This window comes from Colletes gigas, unplaced genomic scaffold, assembly GCF_013123115.1.
Source record: "Colletes gigas isolate AHSC1104 unplaced genomic scaffold, ASM1312311v1 Colletes_gigas_Sc00006, whole genome shotgun sequence".
Classification (NCBI taxonomy): domain Eukaryota; kingdom Metazoa; phylum Arthropoda; class Insecta; order Hymenoptera; family Colletidae; genus Colletes; species Colletes gigas.
The window spans coordinates 1,331,797-1,356,531 of record NW_025106635.1 but is presented as its reverse complement, the minus strand read 5'-3'; the positions used below and the strand labels follow the sequence as shown (position 1 = coordinate 1,356,531).

The window sequence follows — 24,735 nt, the reverse complement described above, 5'->3', positions numbered from 1 at the left end:
TGTAGAATTATATTTTTTATTACTACATTTTATCGCAGGTAATTACAATTCCATTAAAATATATAAAGTCGTTGAGCATAAAAATAGTTTTTCCATATTTGCTTAAGTACCTGCAATTATTTTAACCTTGGATTATTATAGACTACTATTTATTAATAACACAAAAGACATAATGTTCATTCGTTTAATAAAAAATAAAATTCATTTCACAAATAAGAATTAATAGTAATCTAAAGAAGTTTCATATATAATATACGAATAAAAAGTTCTTCCCGAGTTGGGTAAACTATGATGTTTATATGTATAACGATATATTGTTAAAGAGATATAACTATTTTGTTAGGGCGTACTATTGACTTGCAAATTTTTCGTGAGACACACCGTGATGCGTCGACACCATCGGTACATTTGTAAGCAAGAAAGCGTTTCGTTTCTTGTCTATTCGTCTATGGAATTGGGTTATTGTCGGAAAGAATGAAGCGGTCAATATGTGAAACATAAATAGAAATGTGTATTGTTGGTATAGTGTTTAAAATTTTATTTCATCCTCTTGCAATAACATTGTAAAGTTGATATTAATGTGATTGTTCGCTAGTTTGTTTGAAAAAGTTGAATTTTTGATTTATACTGTGCTCCAATCGCGGAAGAGCCGTCATGTTGTGTCAACGTAATCCACGGCAGCACTGACGCCTCTTCAGTAATTAACCAAACAAAATGGACACCAAGATAACGATTAAGCGAACATTTGTGCAGTAGATTTACATGGAATGTCCAGGAAAATGGGATTAACGTGTACGCTACAGTGAGTTTTACTTAATCATTGCTAGAATCTAGTTTTCAACAATAGATCGATATTTTCAAAAATTTCTGGTATTCGCTGGTATGTTCTTTAATTTAGCAATATTGAAACACAATTTTGACACTTCGATCGTGAACAGAATTGTACAGTACTGTATTATGTACATACATAATATTCTAGCATTTCAAAAATGAATTTATTGTTGATCTTTTCTAACGTTTCGCAATCGAATTGTGTGCTATCGTGAATATCTTTTGGTATCTTTTATTAAGGAAAGAATACCTAAAATCCATTACCCCTTGCTTCTGTTCTCAACATTTTCAGAAAACATAATAACACGTAACAAATTTTAATTTGGTAATATGCACAGGCTATCATTAATTCGATTACATTTTGTACAATTTGTTTGACTTTCATCTTAAGTTTTGGGATTGTCAAATATAAAAAATATAATTAATAATACGAAGCATTAATATACTGTGCAATATAATATACAATTATAATAAATTATTAAGTTTACATATAGTACCATTCTTTATATCGAATAATTTATTAAGGCACATTGCATGCTGTTTGTTTTATATGTTGTAGTTTTTGTAATTTATTAGAACTTGAAAATAGAAATTAATACACTTATTAAAATATTAATATTGATGAAATGATGAAATTTGATTCATTGATACTGACGTTACAAGCAAGGTAAGCATATGATTATTTTTTATAAATTTTTAGTAACAATATTTTTTTTATTAATTCACGTATTGCAATGAAAATGTACCAAAAACATGCAATCAATCACATTGTTGTTTCGTTTATGTTTGATTAAATAAGAAATTTTTTATTTTTTATCCATACAAGTTATTCAAAATTTTCTTTGGCTCGATACTCGATATAACTATTTATTTATTTAACAGAAAATTGAATTATATCCGGGACATGATTCTAAACAATAAAATTTCTAAAATTTGTTTGCATGTATTTTCTCAAAAAAATTGTCATTCATTATCAATCGATGAATTATGTAACTTTATTCATTTGTTATAATTTTTTCGTAACATTGTTGACTCTTATTCGTGCGTAAACAAGAAAAATCGAATGCAATAACAAATACGACTCTGTTTCATTGATATGTCACGTATATACACATATGTATTCAATATGGTATCTAGAGGACAGGATTGGTTAATCGAATATCCTGCCCTGGTATCCTACTTTATAAGGTAAAATCTGATTGGTTCTCTTTGTGGTATAATTCGGACTCCGCCTTACTACCGCCAATTGCGCTGTGCGTTTTTACCACGATACCAAATACTTTGTGTTACGAGCGTAATTCTTGAGAGGTTGCGGCGACCAATCTTTCTTTTTCCCAATTTATTTTTTGCATTTTATTGTTCATACTTACTGAATTATGGTTTTTACAGTTATACGTATACTCACACGCATGTATTTACCACCAAATCATAAATATCATATTTTAAACATAAACTACTTCGAACTTAACCTTTCAAAACGTTTAACATAAATTTAACACCTCAAAAATTTAAGGGTTTCCTGCATTTTGCTTAAATATTTTTCTAAAAATTCACTACAAAAATTAAATTCAGCTATATATTTTTAATTGCTTGGAAAACCTATCTCTTGGTATCAATTATCGAAATATATTTATTTTTCCTTATAAACTAATGGTAAGAAGAGAAAGCGTTTAAAAATGACACGACGATATGTACAATTTTTTATACAAGTATACGTAAAAACGTGAAATTCTAACTTAGTATCGAGAAATTAATTTGAGATACAGTATCTATATAAGGCATTTTAAATGAACTTTTTATGCACGCAAGTTGCTTTATTTTTTTCTTTCCATGTTTTTCAAATTGTATAAATTAATATTGAATTTTTTATTATAACATATCTTCATATAAGCTTTAATGTAAATAATAATTTCCATAATTGGCATGCATATGTATGTATGTAAATGTTTTTAACGATTTTGTAAAAAGGAAATGTATGTAAACATAATACATAAAATCTAAAAAATTACTTAAATTTACTTTTTAAACGTGTTGAAAACAAGAACTCTTTTCTATTACATGATAAATTACCGTACGTTGTCGTACCAATTTCATACGTTTGTTGTACATAAAATCGCGATCGAAATAGAAACTATTCCAACAAAAAAAAGTTCAGGAAAAGTACGTTCTAAGACCCTCCTTCCACCCCCTAAAGATACTGTATTTTCATATATTACGTTTAATTTTCTTTATATGAAAATTACGAATATGTATATCAGAAAAATAAAAAAATTATACGGGAAAAATCATACATACATGCGCACGTACATTGAACAAAAATTTGTTTTACCAGCACGTGAAAAAAGAGGGGTCTTAGAACGTGTATTTGGAAAAAAATTTCTCGAAATTTTTTTTTATTACAATACTTTTTTTTCTTTATTAGTAAAATTAAAAGAACGAGAGAGAAAGGAAAACGACATTTCATACACACTAACTTAATGAAATGAAGATTTTAATCAACTCGAATGTAACTCGACGTCTTATTGCTTCTTCGTGTACATTATACACGTGTGTGCATGCACGACGTTTATAAGTGGCAAAGAGAGATGCGCGCGCCACCAGGTGGTGCAATAAGTGAGTGTGCGCGCATGATGCGGAAGGTGGCTGTGTGAGTTTCTACAGATGTTACGATGTATGGCTGGTGTGTGTAGCGGCCTCCGTCGAACAGGACAGGATAGGATAGGGTAGGGTAAGAGAGAAGAGTAGTCCTTCGTTGTGAACTGTGGGGAACGGGCTAGGGGAGGGGGGCAGAGATGTGTAGAATGATTCGGACCTATGGACACGCTTGCACCTCGACGGTCCGTGCCGCCGCAGCCGCAGCCACCGTCGGTGAAAATCGTGTGAACGCGCGCGCGAACGAGGGTGGTTTTTCGATAAACCATTAACACGTAACTATTTTCATCGAATGGTATTAAATTTTTAGCCGTGCTCGTACGAAATACACGTAGAAAGAGTGAATTGTGGTAAAGTGAAGTGACGCTCTTGCTGCTGGAATATCGAGCGTCGCGGTGGCCGCTACGAGTTCTCTCGGAAGCCCAAACGGAAATCTCTCACGATAATGGCGTACTTTCCGACGATCCGTGTTTTTTTTTCACGAAGTCGCATCAATTCGCTTTCAATATTATAATACGCTTGTATTTCTGTTTTCCGCGCATTCGCGTTCTGTCGATATCAATGGGAAATATTTGAAGATAAAAAAAGCGTTCGAAATAATTGTGAGAACTTTCTATAGCCGTCTTGCCAGTTTCTTTCTGTTCACCCTTGTAATGTATACTTAATGTGTATTTTAGTTCATTTTCTAATGAGAACGAGAATATTCTTTAATACGTTTTAGTGCCGCTGTCAGTGCTTCAGGTTTGTAAGGTTTTTTGTGTTCTTTTTCATTTTCTGTTTATGTATTATTCGTATATAGATATTTGGTAATTTATACATATTGGTTCTTCAATTTTACCAGCATGTCAGCTAGTAACATGCAATAATACCATATTGTTGCTTTCTAAAATTATTCAATAACTTTTGATTATTATTAAATGTTGCAAATTTGTTTCGAACAAATAAACCATAAAGATAAATGTTTTTCGAAATATGTAAAAGTTTTTATTACAATCGATGTGTATTTCGGTTGCTTCTTGTAATAAATATTATTGATTCTTTTTTGCATTGCTTAAATTGTACATATTTACAATACAACGATTGCTTGTAATCGCCTTAAATTCAATACATGATTGTAATCATTTTTCTATACTTTAGCTATTAAATTTGTAAAATTTGGATTTATTGGAATTACGTATACATACATTTTGCATTTTGTTAGGTTAATTTATTCATATTTTTTATTTTTAATCTCTTAAATATTCTTTTTTCTCAAGTGTTAGGTTATGTTAACTCGGTTGAACATTATACCTATTATTCGCTAAGTATTATATAAATCAATTTGATAGATGAAAAATAATATGAATATATTATATACAGTGAGCAATTATTACAAAAAGGGAAAAATGAAACTGTACTTATAGTTCTAATATTTCCAGAAAAATATATACAATAATTATTAATGCGCAACAATGACATTTTTAATTCTTTATGCTAAGTTATATTTATACAACAAATATAAAAGTATACAAAATAATTTATTATTTTATATAAATAATGCATTATTTATTGTAATATATACATAATACATCGCTATAAATTTAGATAATGGCTCAAATATTTAAAAATTTTATACCATACATTTTAGTAACTTTAAATCTTAAAGAATTACGTACAATAGTTAGTAATAATCTTAAATAATTCAAAATTGTAAGATTGGTATATAAAGTTAAGTTATAATACAAATATTAACATTTATGTACTCTAAAATTCATTGAAAAATTGAATAATCATGTTTATTATATCAAATTATAAATAATGTATATATAAAACTTGTTACTCGTAAATTTGCATGCTAAATGTGTAAAAATTCTATCTAAATTTGTCATTAAGTTTTCTTTTTATTGTGTTACCTTTTCATTTGTAGGAAAGCCTAATGAAATAATAATTCATACATAATTGTGTATAATGTGGACGTATTCCAAGGGGGAAAGGTTATAGCGATTATGAGAAATTAAGCCATAAGCGTATAGCTTTTCCCCTTTGGCATTTGTTACTGTCATCGGAGAAATTTGTATTAAATTATTTCATATTCATAATCATAATTATTACAAAAATATTTTTGTAAATAATTAAGCATATGAAACATATATAATATTGTTAAGATTAAATGTATGTAATTCAATTATAATATGAATTCTTTTATATGTTGTTTCAGGCAAAAAAGACGTGGATCAACAATGGGCACGTTAATGACTATAAAAGAGACTATACGGTATCCTCTTAAGCCTGAAATAGAGGCGAAGAGTCCTGCGGCGTAGACATGGACTCGTACGATCTGTTTGGTGAAGATGTTAGTGGCTCGATGCTTGATGCTCTTCCTGATCTTGGGGGGAACGATCATTTTGACCCTACAGGCACGAATAATTCTGTGGTAGTATCTAGAGATGGTTCAAATCCTGGCGTTAATGGAGGAGGGAGTTACATTAGTCAATCTTTTATATCTCAAGAATCTCCACTTCAAAAATTAAGTACATTCGGTGGATCTGAATTTGGAAGTTCTAATCAATTGCAAAATCCATCACAGCGCAACATGTTTAATCAAAATCTTGGAACATTTGATAGTAGTGCACCACAGCGTGCTATGGTGCCAGGAGCATTTCAAAATCAAGCTCGAAATATGGCACCGCAACATAGAGGGCCTCATCCTGGGAGTGGGGGACAGTATCCTAATTATAATGATAATATGTATTCAATGGAGCAGCAACATTCAATGACAAGAGCAAATATGTCTATGGATCCAAGTATGCAAGGTTGGCCAAGTAGTAGTGGTGCATATCCACAAATGCAGAGACATTATAATCAGATGGCGCCACAACCTGGTACTTATAGACAGCATATGCCTCCACAGTATTCTCATCAACAAGACCAAAGTGGAGTTATGAATCAAAAATTACAGCAACAGCAACATTTTGGCAATCAGCAAGGCATGATAGGAAATATGGGTGTACCGCATCAAGCAATACAAGCTGGTGGAACAGGTAGTGTGTATCAACATATGGTTGGGCAACAACAACATTACCAGCAAGGAAACTCTGTAACAATGTATCAAACATCTCCTGGCTATCCAGGTTTTGCCTCGGCCATCCATCAACAACAACAGCAGCAGCAGCAACAACAAGCACAGCAACCACCGCAAAGAATGCCACATCATCATCCATCTCATCCAAGTCATCAGGCACATCCTTCACACCCTCAACAATATCCGCAACACTCACCGCATCCAAATACACAACAGCAGCAGCAACAACAGCAGCAACAACAGCAGCAGCAGCAGCAGCAGCAGCAACAACAACAACAACAAATAGATCCTCAATATTCTCATCATGCGACTTCAATGTTTAATCAACCGCAACATTCTGGAACAACAACTCAGTTTGGCACAGCTAAACATGCCACAAGTCCGCAATATCGTGCGACTTTCCCGCAATTGTCACCTCAGATGTCACCTAGGCCACAGATGTCGCCACGGCCACCAGCAGTGCAACAACAAATGTCTCCTAGACCAATTATGTCACCGGCTAAACCTAATACATTATCTCCGCATCCACACGTTCAACTTCCACTTCAACAACCAACTCAATCTGGTACAATATCTGTGTCACCTTGTCCTCCAAGTTCAATACAAATAAATCCATCATCGCAACAAACTACCCTTCAAGCTTTGGAGCAAATGGTAATACCAGGCGTTGCTGCGTCAAATTCAAATGTTCCGAACCAAGACTATAATCAATTTCAGGCACGCCCAACAATGCCCCAAGCGCCAAATGTTTTATCTCAGTCTACCGCACAAAATTCTATGCCACCTATCACAGGTCCTAGAATGCCAATGCCTGCTCAGTGGTCGCATCCACAACAGCAACAGCCTCAAATAAGGCCAAGTCTGAACGAAGATAGAAGCATAGTAGAAACTCAACCACCGGTATCCGAACAAAGCACACCAATGTTTTCTGTAACTGGAACAGAAACTATTCATAGCGTTGCAGAAACTACAACTAGAGATTCTGCAGATCCAATTCATAACCCGATCGAACCTTCTAAATCTGAAAACGAAGCGTTACATCAAAATGTTCAGGATCAGCAGCAAGATGTGTTGAATCAACAAACTGATACTTTAATGCAAAATAATTCGCAAAATAATTCACCTTTGGAACATTCATCCGGAAGTATCTCTCAGATAGAAACTGTACAGTCTGTACCGGCATCTAGTACAAATGGAAATGTTGATTGTTCAAATTTAGCGACATTGTCTCAGCAACCACAGATGTCAACTCAGATTCAAAATCCTGTTTCTACTATTGAAAGCCAAAATCCGTGTGATACAAAACAACATGATCCACATTTAGAGATGAATTCAGTAAATCGTCCACCAGCTAATAATAATGCAACTGCACATCCTCAACCCGCAGTTAGTAGTCAGGCAACACAGCAACAGCCTATTAATTGTCCACAGCAACAAGTACAACAAATTCATATAAATCAATCTCAGGTAGTACCGACGCAACAATCTCCGATACAGTCTCAACAGTCATTGCAATCTTCACAACCATCGCAAATAAATCAAGTACAACCTCAAATAGGTCAAGCACCACCGCCTCAACAACAAATCAATCAACAGTTACAGCAAATGAATACTCCTCAACAAATTCCAATTGTCCAATCTCAACAAACTGCATTAAATCAAACGCAACAGCCGCAGACGCAAATTTCTCAATCCCAGTTGTCACAGCCACCGCCTCCTCAGTCAGCCCCACCTTGTGTAACGCAAGTTCAGACAACACAGCAATCTCAACCACATATGACCCCGCAAGTTGGTATAATGCCTCAAAATTCACCATTGATTTCGTCTCAAATGCCACATCAACCACAGTTACAATCTTCCATACAAAATCCAACTCCGCAATTGCAAAACCAAACTAATCAAGTTCCACCTACGCATTTAAATGGTCAACAAATAGCTACGGTTAATCAAACCAGTGCTATGGTACTACCTTCTCATCAAACTGCAGTGTCAGTGCCAAATTCACAACCTCCTCATCAAGTACAAGCTTTTCCAGAATATACAAGTATCCCAAAAAGTACTATTTATCCAAATGACATGCTCGTGGGTTCTGGTCAACAATATCCTCCTAGTGGTGATATAATTAGTGGAAGTACTATGCCAAATATATATAATATGCCACAAAATCCAACATCAACAGCAGTTACGTCTGGTGGTTTTGCTACTTCTTGTACTCCGGTTACGCATCATCAGGAAAGAGCCGCGTTGCAACAACAATTACAAGAATTGTATTGTATGCCTCCAGCCACTGAAAATCAAGAGAAAATTGTAGCTTTACAAGAAAAGTTGCAAGCATTACAACAGCACGAAACTAATGACCAATGTAATGGTGGACCTCAATGTATACTTCAAACTCCTATGTTTACAGCAGCTGTTGTCGATAGTCCACAGGTAAGTTACTTTTTTTTCTTTTCTTCTTTACACGTGGCAAGGAAGATACAAAATTTACAAAAACACGACACATCATTTTGAAAATATTTTCTCATAAATAGGTTTCCAGCACTACTGGTCGTGGTCGTAGTAAAGGTACACCCAGAACTAAAAAGAGTAGAAAGAAGGCTGATAAAGAAGCTGTTACTCCTACACCGATTACTCAGCCACAGCCAGAACAACCGCTATCAGATAATCAAGTAACTCCTGGAGATAGTAGCAATATTGTTGATAGTGCTGCAGATTCTGAGGATATCAAGCCATCATCTGGCGATATGGAGGAGGAATGGAATAAAGGCAGAAAGTCACGACCTCCTAGAAAACCGCGTAAACCAAAGGAACCAAAAGAGCCAAAAGAGCCAAAGGAACTAAAGGAGCCGAAAGAACCAAAAGAATCGAAAGTTAAAAAAGAGCCAAAACCTCCGAAAGAAGGGAAGTGTCCTAAAACACCCAGAAAGAGAAATAAGGATAAAGATTCGACAAAACGTAATAGAAAGTAAGTTATCTTGTAAATAAATGCTGCTTCTTAAATTCATTGTTCCTTTTAAAAAAAATAATTATTTTATCGAACGTTATATTTTTATAGAAAAGTTAATCAATCTGAATCAGCCGATGATGAAGTTATACAAGAAACAGAAGAGACTACAGTCTCCGATTCAAGTGCAGTTAAAGAAACAGATACAAAACCGTCTGAGCCGTCCATTCAAGGTGATCCGGAACAAGTAGACTCTTCAACCACTGAACCTTTAGTAATTGAAACAAAAGATGAAACTAAACAAAAAGGAGAATCGGAAGATGCCTCAACGGATGATAAGAAAGAAGAAAATTCGGAAGCTGCTCCTGTTGCTGAAACTGCTACACCTAATAAAAAGAAAGCTGCTGCTCGGAAAAGATCATCCGTTGGGAAAGTTTCGGCAGGAAAATCTCCTAGAAGTTCGAAGTAAGTTATTTTGAAATATTCCTTTCTTTTTACATTATATTGTAAGGACAAGTTAATAATTGTTTTCGATTCTTCATTAAATGATTTTAGAAAACGTAAAAGTCGAATTGCACCTGACTCTGATGGCGAAGAATTAGCAGCAACGCCTCCGCCATCGCCCGAAGCTGGAGATGATAATAAAAGACGTTCCGCGAGAAATACACATCGCAAAAAATATGTTGATGACGTAATGCTTAGATTTTCCGACGACGACGTACCTCTTCAGGATGCCCAGCTTTCTAAGAAAGTAGAAGGTACAAACGCAACAAAGCCTGTTTCTGTTAAAAAGGATAACGAAGGTGGTGAAGTTGGGCCTAACAAGCCTAACTTTGTATATATAGTATGTATCGTATAACGTCATATTTTTCAATATCTTTAATTTTCAAGTACATAATTGTAAATAATAATATTTCATGTCACATTATAGAATACAACGGATGAAGATTCTATGGTTGTGCAACACATATTATGCTCTCGTATGGGAAAAAGGGAAATGAAATCAACAATTCCAGAAGTAAAAGTGGAATCGTCTGTTGAAAAAGATGAACATACTTCGAACGCAGCATCCGATACCAAGGATAACAAGGAAGAAGATCAAACGAAGGAGGAAACGATCGAGAAACAATCAGTCTCGGATACAGAAAATAAAGATTTAAAAGATACCGACGTGTCTGAAGATAAAAAAAGTAACGATGTTGATAACGCAACAAAAGATAAGGTCAAACACGACGAAGAGGTTACAGAGTCTAAGCAAGAAAACACAGTGGTAGAAGTAAAACCTCAAATAATAGAAGTTGAGGAATATTTTGTTAAATACAGAAATTTCTCGTATTTACATTGCGAATGGAGAACCGAAGAAGAATTATACAAAGGCGATAAACGAATTCAAGCGAAATTGAAAAGATTCAAACAGAGACAGCAACAGAATACAAATATTTTTGAAAATGTAGTTATTTGCTTGTGATTAATATATTTCAATAATTTCACTGTTATTGACAGTTTGCTGGCTGATTATCATGCGACTATCCACCAACAAAATACTAAATATTCCAGTAAAATAATATGGTATATTTTTGGTCAAATATATAATAAAAATGAAATTCATTTTGTAAATTATTAGTTGACGTAATAGAAACTTTGTGAAAGCGTATGCATACTCTGGCCAGCAAGATGTTAATCTGAATAAGAATTTAAAGCAAAATATATGTGAAAATGAGATTTAGGCTTTCGTGGCTAATTTCGAAAGCCATGAATCCAATCACATATACGTGAACAATTGAAGATAACTTATGTTTCTTTTAGACCGAGGATGACCCGTTCAATCCAGACTTTGTGGAAGTTGATAGAGTACTTGATGAGGCAACACATACTGATCCAACGACTGGCGAAACTTTAAAACACTATTTGGTTAAATGGCGGTCTCTTCAATATGAAGATTCTACTTGGGAGTTGGAAGAGGATGTTGACCCAGAAAAGATAGCTCAGTTTGTGAAATTTAATAAATTGCCGCCGAAAGATCAGTGGAAGGTAATTATTATAAATAATTAAGTTGTGATTATTGTTTCTTAAATTAATTATTTAATGTATATTTATATTTTATTATTAATGTGATTTTCCACGCAGCCAAAAAAGAAACCACCTGCTTCGGCGTGGGTAAAATTGGAAGAGTCGCCAATTTATAAAAGCAGTAACAGTTTACGACCATATCAATTAGAAGGTCTTAATTGGTTGCTATTCTCATGGTATAACGGGCATAATTGCATCCTTGCGGATGAAATGGGTTTGGGCAAGACCATCCAGTCTTTAACATTTGTGGATGCGGTGTACAAGTACGGAATTCGTGGACCATTTTTAATAATAGCACCTCTTTCAACCATTCCAAATTGGCAACGTGAATTCGAAAGTTGGACCGACATGAACGTCGTAGTGTACCATGGATCGTAAGTTTAATAAAGATTATTGATACATTTATTTGGAAAATAAAATACCTTTTTTTTTTACACAGTCTTTTGTTTATAGCGCAGCGAGTCGGACTATGCTTCAAGAATACGAAGTTTATTATAAGAATGAAAAAGGGCAGCAAATTAAAGATTTAATTAAATTTAATGTACTAATTACTACATTTGAAATAATTATAACAGATTTTAATGAATTACGAGGATATAATTGGAGGCTTTGTGTTATAGACGAAGCTCATAGACTAAAAAATAGAAATTGCAAGTTACTTGAAGGTCTTAGGCAATTGAATTTAGAGCATAGAGTGCTTTTATCTGGTACACCTTTACAAAACAATGTCAATGAACTTTTTTCATTACTAAACTTCCTTGAACCAATGCAGTTTTCTAGTAGCGAAGCATTCCTTAAAGAATTTGGTAATTTGAGTAGTGAAACTGAAGTTCATAAATTACAACTTCTTCTGAAACCAATGATGTTACGTCGGCTTAAGGAAGATGTGGAAAAATCATTAGCCCCAAAGGAAGAAACAGTGGTTGAGGTGATTTATAGCTACCCCGGCTAGAGTTCTCTTATATCGATCGAAGACTTGTTAATCAATTTTTGTTATCGGTTTCAGGTGGAATTAACGAATATACAAAAGAAATATTATCGTGGCATCCTAGAAAGGAATTTTTCTTTTCTTGCAAAGGGAACCACATCAGCTAACATTCCGAATCTCATGAATACAATGATGGAATTAAGGAAGTGCTGTATTCATCCATTCCTACTTAATGGCGCAGAAGATCAAATACAATTAGATTACAAAACTGGCGAAAAGGAAGATTCAGAAGCTTACTATCACGCACTGGTAAACAGTTCTGGAAAAATGGTTTTGATCGATAAATTATTGCCGAAGCTTAAAGCTAGTGGACACAGAGTATTAATATTTAGTCAGATGGTGAAATGTTTAGATTTGTTGGAAGACTATCTCTTATACAAAAAGTAAGTTATCAATTTTTATTCTAAATATTTAAAAAAAAAAACACAATTTATAATAAAAAAAAATGTATTTTTAGGTATCCGTATGAAAGAATCGATGGTCGTATTCGAGGAAATTTGAGACAAGCCGCGATTGACCGTTATAGTAAACCTGACTCTGATAGATTTGTTTTTCTTCTTTGTACCAAAGCTGGTGGTCTTGGTATTAATCTTACAGCGGCGGATACTGTTATTATATATGACAGCGATTGGAATCCACAGAATGATTTACAGGTTTAGAATTTTGTGTTAATTAAAATATTTATAAACTCTAAAAGACAATTATAAATGTATAATATAAACATTGGTTGTGTAGGCTCAAGCGCGATGCCATAGAATTGGTCAGCAAAAGATGGTGAAAGTATATCGATTGCTTTGCCGCAATACTTACGAAAGAGAAATGTTCGATAAAGCTTCTTTGAAGCTCGGATTGGATAAAGCTATTTTACAATCGATGAATACGAGTCAAGGAGGTAAAGATCCCAGCAACAAACAACTGACCAAAAAAGAAATAGAAGATCTATTAAAAAAGGGCGCATATGGTGCTATTATGGACGATGACAATGCTGGAGATAAGTTTTGCGAAGAAGATATAGAACAAATACTTGAACGAAGGACGCAAGTAAGTGAAACGAATCTCTATTTACTGTTCTATTAGTTACATGTGTATTTTTTCTCCGATTTATAGTAATTTGAAAATTTTTTATTATACAGATCATAACGATAGAAGCGGAAAAAGGGTCTACGTTCTCGAAAGCCAGCTTTGCATGTTCATCCAATAGAACTGATATTAATATTGACGATCCAGATTTTTGGAAAAAGTGGGCAAAAAAAGCGGAAATTGATACGACCGAGAAAAAGGAAGAGGACGAATTAGTAATATCGGAGCCGAGGCGAAGGACACAAATTAAACGATACGGTCACGATGAATCCGTCGTCATGTCAGATCTGGACAGTTCGGAGGATAATAGCGATGATGAAACAAGTAGTGGGTTAACAGGTAGAGGTATGTTCATTGTTGGTGCATGTTAAAGCACAACACCGTTCTTAGTATTATTATTTCATAAATACATCCCTTCGTTGCTGTTATACTTGGAGTGGATTAATGATCTGCAATGATTATGAAGGTATTGGGTTATATTCACACGTTTAGCTAAAGAGCTAATAGCTATCGACCTAACAAATTTTTTATAATAATAATTCGATTTTTGCCAATGCATACTTACGCATACATATAAATATTAAAATATTATAAACCACTAAACCTGCACTGTGGCAATGATTTGTTATGTATAATTGATACCTTTGGAATTTCAGTAAGTAAATGGTGCTTGCAATAGTATTTCTTTTATAAAAGTCTCATTTACACTATTATTCACAATACAGTATGTTAAATATGTTTAAAAGATTCAAATCAATATTTCACAACATTCATACAATTTTACCAAGTAATTATTACGAAACAAATTCTTTCATGGTGCAAAACAGTTTATTAATATCATCGAATATTTTTTTTTCTCGTTATAAACAAGCAGATTAATATATTTTTAATATTACAAAATCCAATGCAAAATAATATAATTTATTTATTTTTACAAGTGCAAATAAAATGTTTTACTCTTCATGAATAGTGTAAATAACACTATAATAATGATTTTGTACATAACACATGTAAACACATGCATGCATGTTTAAAATGCTAATGATTACAGCATTAGTGTTTCTTCTGTTGTATCGTGTAATGCATGGCAAAGTAAACACTTATTCCTTTTTCTCATTCATAACATCCATAATTTTTAATGCCACGTGAAACATCGATAAAGTGAATTGTTACGTTAAACAATTATTTGAAGCATCACTTTAACAAATCTTGCTTTTCTTCATGTTCATTCTTGTACTATGGCCTGCCGTTATAATAAAAACACTTAATGTTTTTTGCCATATAAAGTAGGATTTATCTGTATTTTATATTTAAATATTAAGTTCACGATAACGCGTGTAACATATTTCTTTTATTGTTATTACAAGGTAAAAAACGAAGAGACAAATTTGGTAAGAAGACACGGAAGTTCTGCGACGAATATGTTCCCCGTGAGGGTGAAGTGGTGTATGGCAGCTGGGCACGAAGTGAATGCTTCAAGGTTGAACGTGGTTTGCTAACGTTTGGTTGGGGCCGATGGGAAGAGATCCTTCAACACAGCCAATTCCGTCGAGGATGGCGTGAAGTCGACGTCGAGGATTGTGCACGAGTCATTTTACTTTATTGCCTTCGTTATTACCGTGGCGATGAAAAGATTCGTAACTTTATTTGGGATCATATTACACCTATAGAAAATGGTGAAAAAATCAAGAACGTGTGTATTAATGCTAGCGGAAGGAATAGTAGACAAAAGAAAAAAGGTCGAGTCAGAGAGGGTAGAGAAACACGTGGATCGATCATCAACGGTGGTCCGAGTGATCCTAATCATTGGAGCAATGCCGAAAAGTACGACGGAGACATATTTCTCGAAAGTAACTACAGGAAACATTTAAGCCGCCACGCAAATAAGTACGTATATAACTTTTTCAAGCATTAGCTTTTTATAGAGAAGGAACGTGTAATATGATATTATCTTTATTTTTTATATAAAAATGTTCTAAGTAATTTTTTTGTTATTGTACAGAGTACTGTTACGCGTCCGAATGCTTTACTATATTAAGCACGAGATCATCGGGGATTTAGTTCAACATATTTCTGACGGCGTTCATGTCAGGTTAGTGATTTTTTGTCTACTAGATCACTTATAAATTTTCATTATTCTTTGCTCAACTATCATGGAATATCGTGCACTTACATATGTGCTTATACAGAGCTTTATAGTTGCATGTGTAATGTATTTGTTTATCCTGGGAGCTGTAATTGTATGAGGAATGCTCATAGAGCTAAACTATGTTTACTTCGTAGCTCTGTAAACAGCTATCGCTGACCCTACATTACTAATATGAAAATCCTCACATCCTATTCTATAAACATGTACACAAATATACACGCAATTTTTCAAATTACTGTAAACACTTTGTACGCGTTGAAACGGTCAAAGATGGTCAACTCAGCAGTATCATGGGTAAGAAATAACTAAAAAAAGCAGTGCACTGTATTAAAGGGCAAACAGAATAGGAAGCTTACAGTTTATATATATATATATATATATATATATCTTTGTCTTCATTCTAAGAAATTAAATATGAATAGTGTGAAGTACGAATAAATAAAAATATAAATATTCTCTAAATTTGTTTAATAAAATAAGCCTGTTTGCTATGTTTACTTAATAACGAACGTTATAGTTCGTGGTGTTATTAAAATTTATTAGAGTGCAAAATTTGTATAATTTTAACTATTCGATTGGCATACAAAATTGGCAAATTGTAAATGAAACCGCCCTACAGTGCGTTGCGGATAAACCCTCCACAGTTGACGGAACGACCAGTGAAATGGTGGGACTCGCAAGCAGACAAATCCTTAATAGTTGGCTGCTACAAACATGGCTACGAGAATTACGAGCAGATGAGGATTGATCCCGCTCTTTCTTTCATTACAAGCTGCCCTCCCCCTTCCCAGTCTCAGATTATACGAAAGAAGTGAGTAATTATTCTCTTTATGTTAATTGTTTTTCTTTCTATATCTCTATGTGCCTATTGCCAATTCATTCTAACATACACTTGCTTGCACGCTTTTTAAATTTGCTTACGATTATGCCTACGCTACAATTTGTGTAAATTCCCCTTTTTCATTTTATTCGTACATTTAACAACGAAGGAAATTTTTCTCATTTTCACCCTATTTTAAAATGTTATTTTCTACCAGCATTTATTTACAGTGGAGGAGGATAATGCATATGTACGCCAAACAATATGCAGAGATCCTTGTGTGTTTCTTATAAACGATCGATTGTATTGTACATATCAGTAACTTATGTTTATAATGTAACTTTTTCAATATCTACAGCATTCTAAAATGGTAAATGTTGAAGTCTTTTCAGTTTTAATATCGTGTACCTGTAGACTATATTTTCAATATAACTGTTATATTTGTAATCAGTTGAGTATGTATCTGTTTTCACAAATGCATACATATTAGACAAATGTATTTTAGTTAAAACTAAAGTAAATGTAAAAAAAAAAATATCAGAAAATTATTGTATCCGATATAAGTTAATAGACCATAAAAATTTCAGCAGCAGCAGCAGAGATGATACTAGCTTAGAGAACGACATGGAAGATGGGGAATCACTTGGAATGATGAAAGATCTAAAAGATTCTGATAAATTTAATCGAGAAACGCCTACTGATTCACCTGGTATGTCTAACAAGGCAGATACACCTATACCAGAACCTAGCAGCAGCCACGAGGGAAATGATGGTCTGCTAGATGATGAAAAGACCTGGCCTTCTGTAGTTGACCTTAATACACGCTTGCGTCGAGTAATTTCTTCTTATCAGCGGAGTGTGAAAAAAGAAGACGTAAAAATATTACAAAAATCTAAGACGGGAATGGAAGGCGACACGACTATAAATCATACCACTTCAATGAACGAGCCGTCTTTAAATATGCAAGGATGGGACTTGCAACAACTTGCTATGTATCTTTTGGTAAGTGATAATATGTAAAATATTATTTGGTTACGCAAACCGCTAAGCTATAATATCTTTTTTATTTTGCACAGAAAATGGAAAGAAGGGAGAAAATGGAAGCCATGGTTAAAGAAAGGGAACGGACTCGTATCGAAGAACAAAAAGCAAAATGGTCCCGCCGTGAGGAGAGTGAATTTTTACGAGTTGTATCAACGTACGGTGTTAATTACGATAGAAAAAAAGCACAATACGATTGGACTAAATTTAAAAGTATTGCTAGATTTGATAAAAAAACCGATAATGACCTTACCGATTACTACATGTCTTTTCGAGCAATGTGCAAGAAAGCATGTAATGCTAAGTTGAACGATGAAGAAGGTACGTTTGATATTACATTTCTACCTTACATTCGATCTCACGAACTAGTGTATCTCAAAATAAATTCTGCTCAGAGTTGAATATATTAATGGAGAAAATTCAGAAACATGTTTTGTTTTTATCTATGTGGTTATCGCAAATATAGACATTAACTAATTATTGGTTCAGAATTGGATATTAAATATTTTTAGGCATTAAGATATTAAACATTTTATACATATCTTAGATTTTTCAGACGTTCCTGTTGATCACCTCAGCCCAACAAAAGCAAGACAAATATTAGATCGCGTAGATCTTTTAAGTAAAATTCGCGAAGAAGTTTTATCTCATCCCCATTTGGAGGAACGACTTTCATTGTGTCAACCATCAGATGACACACCCGATTGGTGGCAACCTGGAAAGCACGATAAAGAATTACTGCTTGGAGCCGCAAAACATGGCTTAGGGCGTACCGACATAACTATCTTGAATGATCCAGATTTTTCATTTCATAAACTTTTGAACAAAAATATGTACGGTAATATTCAAACGTCTAAAATCATAGACAAATCTGAAAAAGCAATTAAAATTGAGAATAGGGAGGATATATTAAAGTTCGATAAAGATGAAATACTTGTAAAATTGGAGAAGGGCGAAGGGACCTTAAAAATTGAGAAAGTTGGCGCAAAAAAAGATAAAGATGTGAGTACAACGGACAAAAGGGCGGAAAATGTTGATTCGGAAAAGAGTCAGGTAGAACTGACGATCATTAAGGCTGAAAATAAAACCGAAGAGAAATCTATCAGTAATGCGTTAACAATCACAACCATTGCGAGAAATACACCTCTGGATAAAGAACATGTCACAAAAATAAAAACCGAAGAGAAAAATGAAATTATAATAGAATCGGTCAAAGGTGAAGTTTCGAAAGCTGAACAGGTTACGGGAATTAACAAAACCGACGAAACGAAAATAAATAATGCGACGGTAAATGTTGAAGACACTGTAACTACAGAAACGGAGAAAGAAAATCAAAATAAGGAGAAAGATTTACCGAAAGAAATTGAAAAGGAAACGCAGGATGAGAAATCTGACGAGTCTCGTACGCAAAATACATCGAACGAGATGAGTGAACAAAATTCAACGGAACAGAAAGATCTTACAGAAACAATAGAAAAGTTGACAGAAAGTAATGAAAATATCATTTCCGAGGATAGCAAAACGAACGTAAAAACTGACCTACCAGCTGTTAAAGAGGAAATAGAAACTCAAGAAGAAAAAACAATAGAAATGTCTAGGGATAAAGCAAAGGTGTGCAAACTCGAAGATAAATGTAGTGTTCAAGCAGCAGAACTTAAAGCAATGTTTCCTGATTTGGAAGTTATTCAACCTTTGTCACGATTAACACAAATTGATACGTTTGTTCTTCGAGACAAAGCGACAGATTATAATGAACCAACGGTTGTGCATCTTTTGTCACACAATTCTAACAGTGCTGTAAAATGGCCAAAGGTAAATAGAATCCAATTTATATATATATATAATATTATTGTGTTTTCTACATAAAGTATCTACGAGAGAAAGTTACCGAAAATGTGAGACTAATTGAGTCCATGACCACATACTAGAAATTCACATTAATACACTAGTATCACATCAGTATAATAAATTGATCCTGACAAAACGTCCAACATTTTCGGTTGCACCCCTTATCTGTAAATATTCATTACATAAAATGTCAATATATGGACATGTTTATATTAATTTTATTTATTAAAGTTTTCTTATATTTTCATTATTGCATCTCAATATTTTTCTTCAATGCTTCAGGAACATGCTATCGAAGCTCGTTTAATGCATATCGTTCATGCGATCGAGCACAAAGAATGGCCTGTGTCTTTAAACTTTAGCGCCGGTGATGAAATAGATGTTCCCTTAAATGAAAAAGAATGTTCAGAAGTTATAACTATAACTACAGATCATGGAGTATCGCGGAACACGACGTCTGGCAATAATATGCCGTTATCGAAGAAACGCAAAAGGCATATTGCGATTGACGTTGAAACTGAAAGGGGTAATTAAAAAAAACTAAAATATCAAACTGTTTCTTAAATTCATGATTATCACGTATTGTTTTTCTTTCTTATTTTTAGCGAAACTCCATGCTCTGTTGAATAGTAGTCACACAACTACTCAACCACCTACGACTTTAAGTAAGCCTGCAGTATTGTCTGGATCCAATACTTGGGAAATAAATGACGAATCGCCGTCCGAAGAATCGAGACGCTCAACGCCGGTTCAACCACCTCCAGCTCATCAACAAGCACGAACACCGAACATACCTTTTGATTTAAAGTACACAGTTCCAGGAAAACCGACTGTAATTCCTGGAACATCCAGTACTTTAACACCTATTGACTTATCTGCTGGGTAAGATTTTTTATATTTTACAAATTGCATATAATATTAAATACACTTTTAATCATATACTCGGTTAATATGCAATTTTCAGATATCCGAAACCGAGCACCGATAATAGTAAAGATATTATGAATGAGGTTCAAGACTTTTCAATGCCAAATAAAAATAAACAAATTAGCAGTAATAAAGGAAAGTTAGATAGTATGTTAGACAAATTAATGAAGAGAAAAAGTTGTGTATGTATATATATATATTTTCACTGACTATTCAATAATTTATAATGAAAGGGCAATATAAATTGAAATTTATATTTTTATCCTTATTAGCCGACGGACGAACCTGTTATTGGAAAAGAGAAAAAACGTAGAAAGCTTGATGAGATAGTATTAGGATTGAGTGCAGCAAAAGAGCAACAAAGCACTCACTATCCTGAACACAATAAAAAGAGTACAATTACACCGAATGTAACTGTTACTCCAACATCCGCACCAATGGGTCTTCCTAATCCTCCAACAAGTACTCAGAAACCATTTTCTATTACTGTTACATCTATTCCTTCTTCGCGAGCATCAAGCTCTACTTCTGGATTACCTCCTCCATCGTTACATTCGCACAAAGATAGCTTCTCTGCTTTAATTGCTCAAGCGGAGCAACAAAATCGCGAATTTAAGAAACAGCAACATCAACAACAGTCTCAACAGCAGCAACAGCAACAACAACAACAGCAACAGCAACAACAACAACAGCATCAACAACAAAGTTTCAATTCAGCACATTCCTCGTCGTCAAGCAGTCATAGAAAGAGTCATTACGAAGCAATGATCGCTGACATTAATAAAGTTGCTGAATATTCATCAAAAATTGGATCCTATTCACACGAAGCTAAAGTAAACAAATGGTTAGCCGAACAAACCGCCATGTCTGAACAGCTGAGTGCGGAATATTTAAATGCACCTAGACGACGACGGCCACGTGTCGATCCATCCTTATTAGATTGGAAAAAATTAACGGGTGAAGAAAATGTTGCTGTAATTAATAGATTAACAGGCAAAAAGGTTTGAATAGAAAATTTTTATATACTATTTTCCTACTTACTCTTATATTAACACATTGACTGTTAATCCAACATATGTCGTGGTATTTATTTTTGTAGACTTGTCGTAATTTATGACTCTTGCCTACATTTATTTTTTCTTAACTATTTGGAAAAATGTAGCTTTTAAAAAATCGCGTTTACCCCGATCAGATATGCCCCATAAGTAATAAGTTTAATTTATTAACGACAAAACATTTACATTTGTTTTAGGTTACTGGCAGTAAGGCTCCGCAACTGAAACGATTAGGTCAATGGTTAATTGAAAATCCAATGTTTGACGTAGATCCGAAATGGGCTGAACTTGTGAAAGAACGTGGTAACCTTCCACACGATTTGCAAAAGAGATTATCAGGAAATGATAGAAGTAATGTTAATAAGGGTAAGAGTCCAGGAAGACCTCCCATGATGCCGAGTCCTACTAGTCAGCAATCAGCAAATCAAGCCAATTTGGCAGCTACGTCGATGGCTTCAGGCCTAAACTTCCCTTCGCTGGGTAATTTAAACAACTCGCTTCTGTCTGGACTTTCTCTCGGCAACTTTGACCCGAAGAATAATCCTCTTCTAATGCCGTTTGGTAGTTTACCAAATTTAGGCGCATTAAGCGGACTGGGCAATCTTAGTAACCTAAGTAACATGAGTTTAACAAATTCTTTATTCGCAAATCTTGCTGGACTTGGTTTACCATCATTAGCGGGTATGGAAGCTGCATTAGGCGCGACCGCGACTAGCACAGCGGCCGACACAAATCCAGTCGTTAGTTCTGTTAACAGTAAAAACACAGGTTCAACAAATATTAGTAGCTCCGGTAAATCCCGCAGTAAAATGGAACCACCTACAAGTAAATCTTCGATGCCTTCAACGTCATCAGCATCGTCTACAATACCAACAACGACGCCGTTCCCTTTCTTTTTCCCAAATCCCAGTCTTTTATACACACCGCTAGGATTGGGTGGTTTGAATCCATTCTCGATGCAACCCGGTGGAGTATCATCGGCCTATGAAAGTCTTGCCCAGTGTGGTCTTTTAAATCCACCGACTTCGAGTGCCTCAGCAGTGCGTAAACCTACATCATCGGGAAATAATTCAAGGCAACGAGACACGATCACGGATTCAACAACTAAACGAAAGGATAGCGAGAAGAAATCCCGATATACTGTCGACCCTGGAATAACATTGCAACAATATACGGATATGACGTTGCATAACGAGGACAGACGTAGAATAGAACATGAAAAAAGAGATACTATAGAACAGAACGACATAGCAGATCTCTCTGAAAGACGAATCGAAAGAAAGAACAAAGAACAGGAAATGAAGGAAGCTCTGGAACATTTAAGTAGAACCAGTGCAGAACTTTTGACAAGAAATCTTGAAGATATTCAACGATCGGGTGAAAAAAGAGGCCGTAATGCGGATTATAATCAGGGTCACGAGCAGCAGCCATCGAGCATGCTTGAAGTAACTCTCGAACCTGTTACTAAAAAGTCGAGGATCGAAATTGAAGTTAGTGCAAAACCTATGACAGTCACGCCGGTAACAACTATAACGTCTGCGGATGTATCAACAGTTGAAATAGAACAAGCAATTCGATCGTCGTCTACGGCGGTTAAACAGGCTCCTTTAGAGGAGAATATTCCTTTCAACGAAGTATCTTCAAATCCTACTAAAAAAGATATTAACGAAACGGCTGCTTTAGTAACAACATCTGTATCAACAATCACAGGTACAACTACGCTTACAGCAACACCAACACGTACATCAACGCCTACACCAATTCACATCCCAACTTCTACCCATACACCGACATCTACTCCAACACCTACACCAACTCCTACCTCCACATCCACATCATCAATATCGACATCTACACCAATACTAACGTCTGGTTCTACACCGGTAACGACGGTTTCGGATGATGCGACTACATCGCAGCAAAGCGCTACTAACAGCAAGGGAGATACGCCAAAGCTTTCATCGGAAATGGAAGAAGATAATAAAGGCACCAAGGGGAAGAAAGCACGAAGTGGTAAACGGCTATGCGTAGAACCGCCTCCGGAACGAAAAAATCTTCGTTCCAGTGCTGGAAGACAGGCAAGAGCAGCGGCGGAACGACAAGCGAGAATGGAAGGTGAACTACAATCTGACCAACAACAAGAGACTCATACAACGAGCGAGTGAAGTGAACGTTTTTAAGTGAGTTCCGAATAATGGCTGGGGATAACGATAAAATCTTCTGTTGTTGCGTCTATTTTTATTGCAATAATTCTGCAATATTCGCACAACGATATTTCCAGATAAATCGTCGATCGATAGACATTTAAATAAAATGATCCAATGCATCGACAATTGTTAGTTAAAATAAAAGCACAAGTGCATTCGAAGAACTTGAACATAAAAAAAAAAAGAAAAACATTTATAGAAATTGATTTCTCCCATTTTGTATGAAAGAAATGGGACAAGTAAACAAGGGCTCGTGTCATTAAGCACGTGCACATTACCATTACTGTCAGTGTGAATGTATAACATGAAGCTGTTAAGTACGAAGGCTGGCAATAGTATTTTATCACTCGATATATTGTGTGGTAATTAACTTTTAATTATATAACATTACAATAACAAAATATAGTTTTGTTAAATTTATTATTCTTTATGATCTTTATTGGTTTTGACGAGGGACTGTTTTATATAACTGCTATCACACTATTGCGTAGTCGTGCGACAGTTCGCGGATCATTCAGGCATAAAATAAGATATAATCATATTGTAGCAAAATAACTTTAGTAATAACTTAATAAAAAAAAACAGGAACAGTGTAAATATTATATACATTATGCCTAGAGACCTTAAGCGATCGTGTACTTGGAAAAATGTATATAACACAGTGTACTTTTAATTACATTAGGTGATACAATAAACAGCTTCTTTTGTTGTTTGCAAATGCCAACATTAGAATCATTGTTTTGATAATTATGCGCACCTTTGTCAATGAACAGCCTTACAAAAAATAAGTTTGTGAATTGTAGTAATAGAAACAGTGGAAAGTGTGCATGGAAGATATGGACTATGAAAACCCAAAAGCATGAAAAATTAAATATATATATATATATTTTAAATCATTATTTTCAATTATTTTTGTCGTAAATTATTAATAAGAAATTTTAAATAAAAAAAATGTTCATTTCTACTGTATTCTTTTTGAAGTGATACAATTGTTATGTACCGATGTTAAGGCACTAACTGAAAAATACGCTTATTTATAATTATACTTCGAGGAATAATACT

The 24,735-nt window shown here is 34.5% G+C and overlaps 1 protein-coding gene across 7 annotated transcripts; it reads left to right on the top strand.

Annotated features, from left to right (window-relative positions):
* The first annotated feature begins 463 nt into the window (after positions 1-463).
* On the top strand, positions 464-24,730 carry LOC122395935 (chromodomain-helicase-DNA-binding protein 7). Of its 7 annotated transcripts, XM_043393883.1 has the most exons (25): positions 464-802; positions 5,681-6,503; positions 6,594-8,974; positions 9,076-9,509; positions 9,600-9,953; positions 10,044-10,332; positions 10,420-10,938; positions 11,295-11,519; positions 11,616-11,932; positions 12,012-12,486; positions 12,565-12,929; positions 13,004-13,199; positions 13,282-13,587; positions 13,680-13,971; positions 14,994-15,513; positions 15,629-15,718; positions 16,395-16,586; positions 17,183-17,597; positions 17,672-17,957; positions 18,184-19,448; positions 19,767-20,010; positions 20,090-20,366; positions 20,449-20,593; positions 20,684-21,412; positions 21,664-24,730. In XM_043393883.1, the coding sequence occupies exons 2-25, from the start codon at positions 5,786-5,788 to the stop codon at positions 23,629-23,631; spliced, it is 13,002 nt and encodes a 4,333-aa protein (XP_043249818.1). In that variant the 5' UTR covers positions 464-802; positions 5,681-5,785; the 3' UTR covers positions 23,632-24,730. The 7 variants fall into 7 exon arrangements, with proteins under 7 accessions (XP_043249818.1, XP_043249816.1, XP_043249817.1 ...); XM_043393881.1 differs by having other exon boundaries at positions 5,681-8,974; positions 13,680-13,965; XM_043393882.1 differs by having other exon boundaries at positions 5,681-8,974; positions 18,193-19,448.
* Positions 24,731-24,735: the final 5 nt, after the last annotated feature.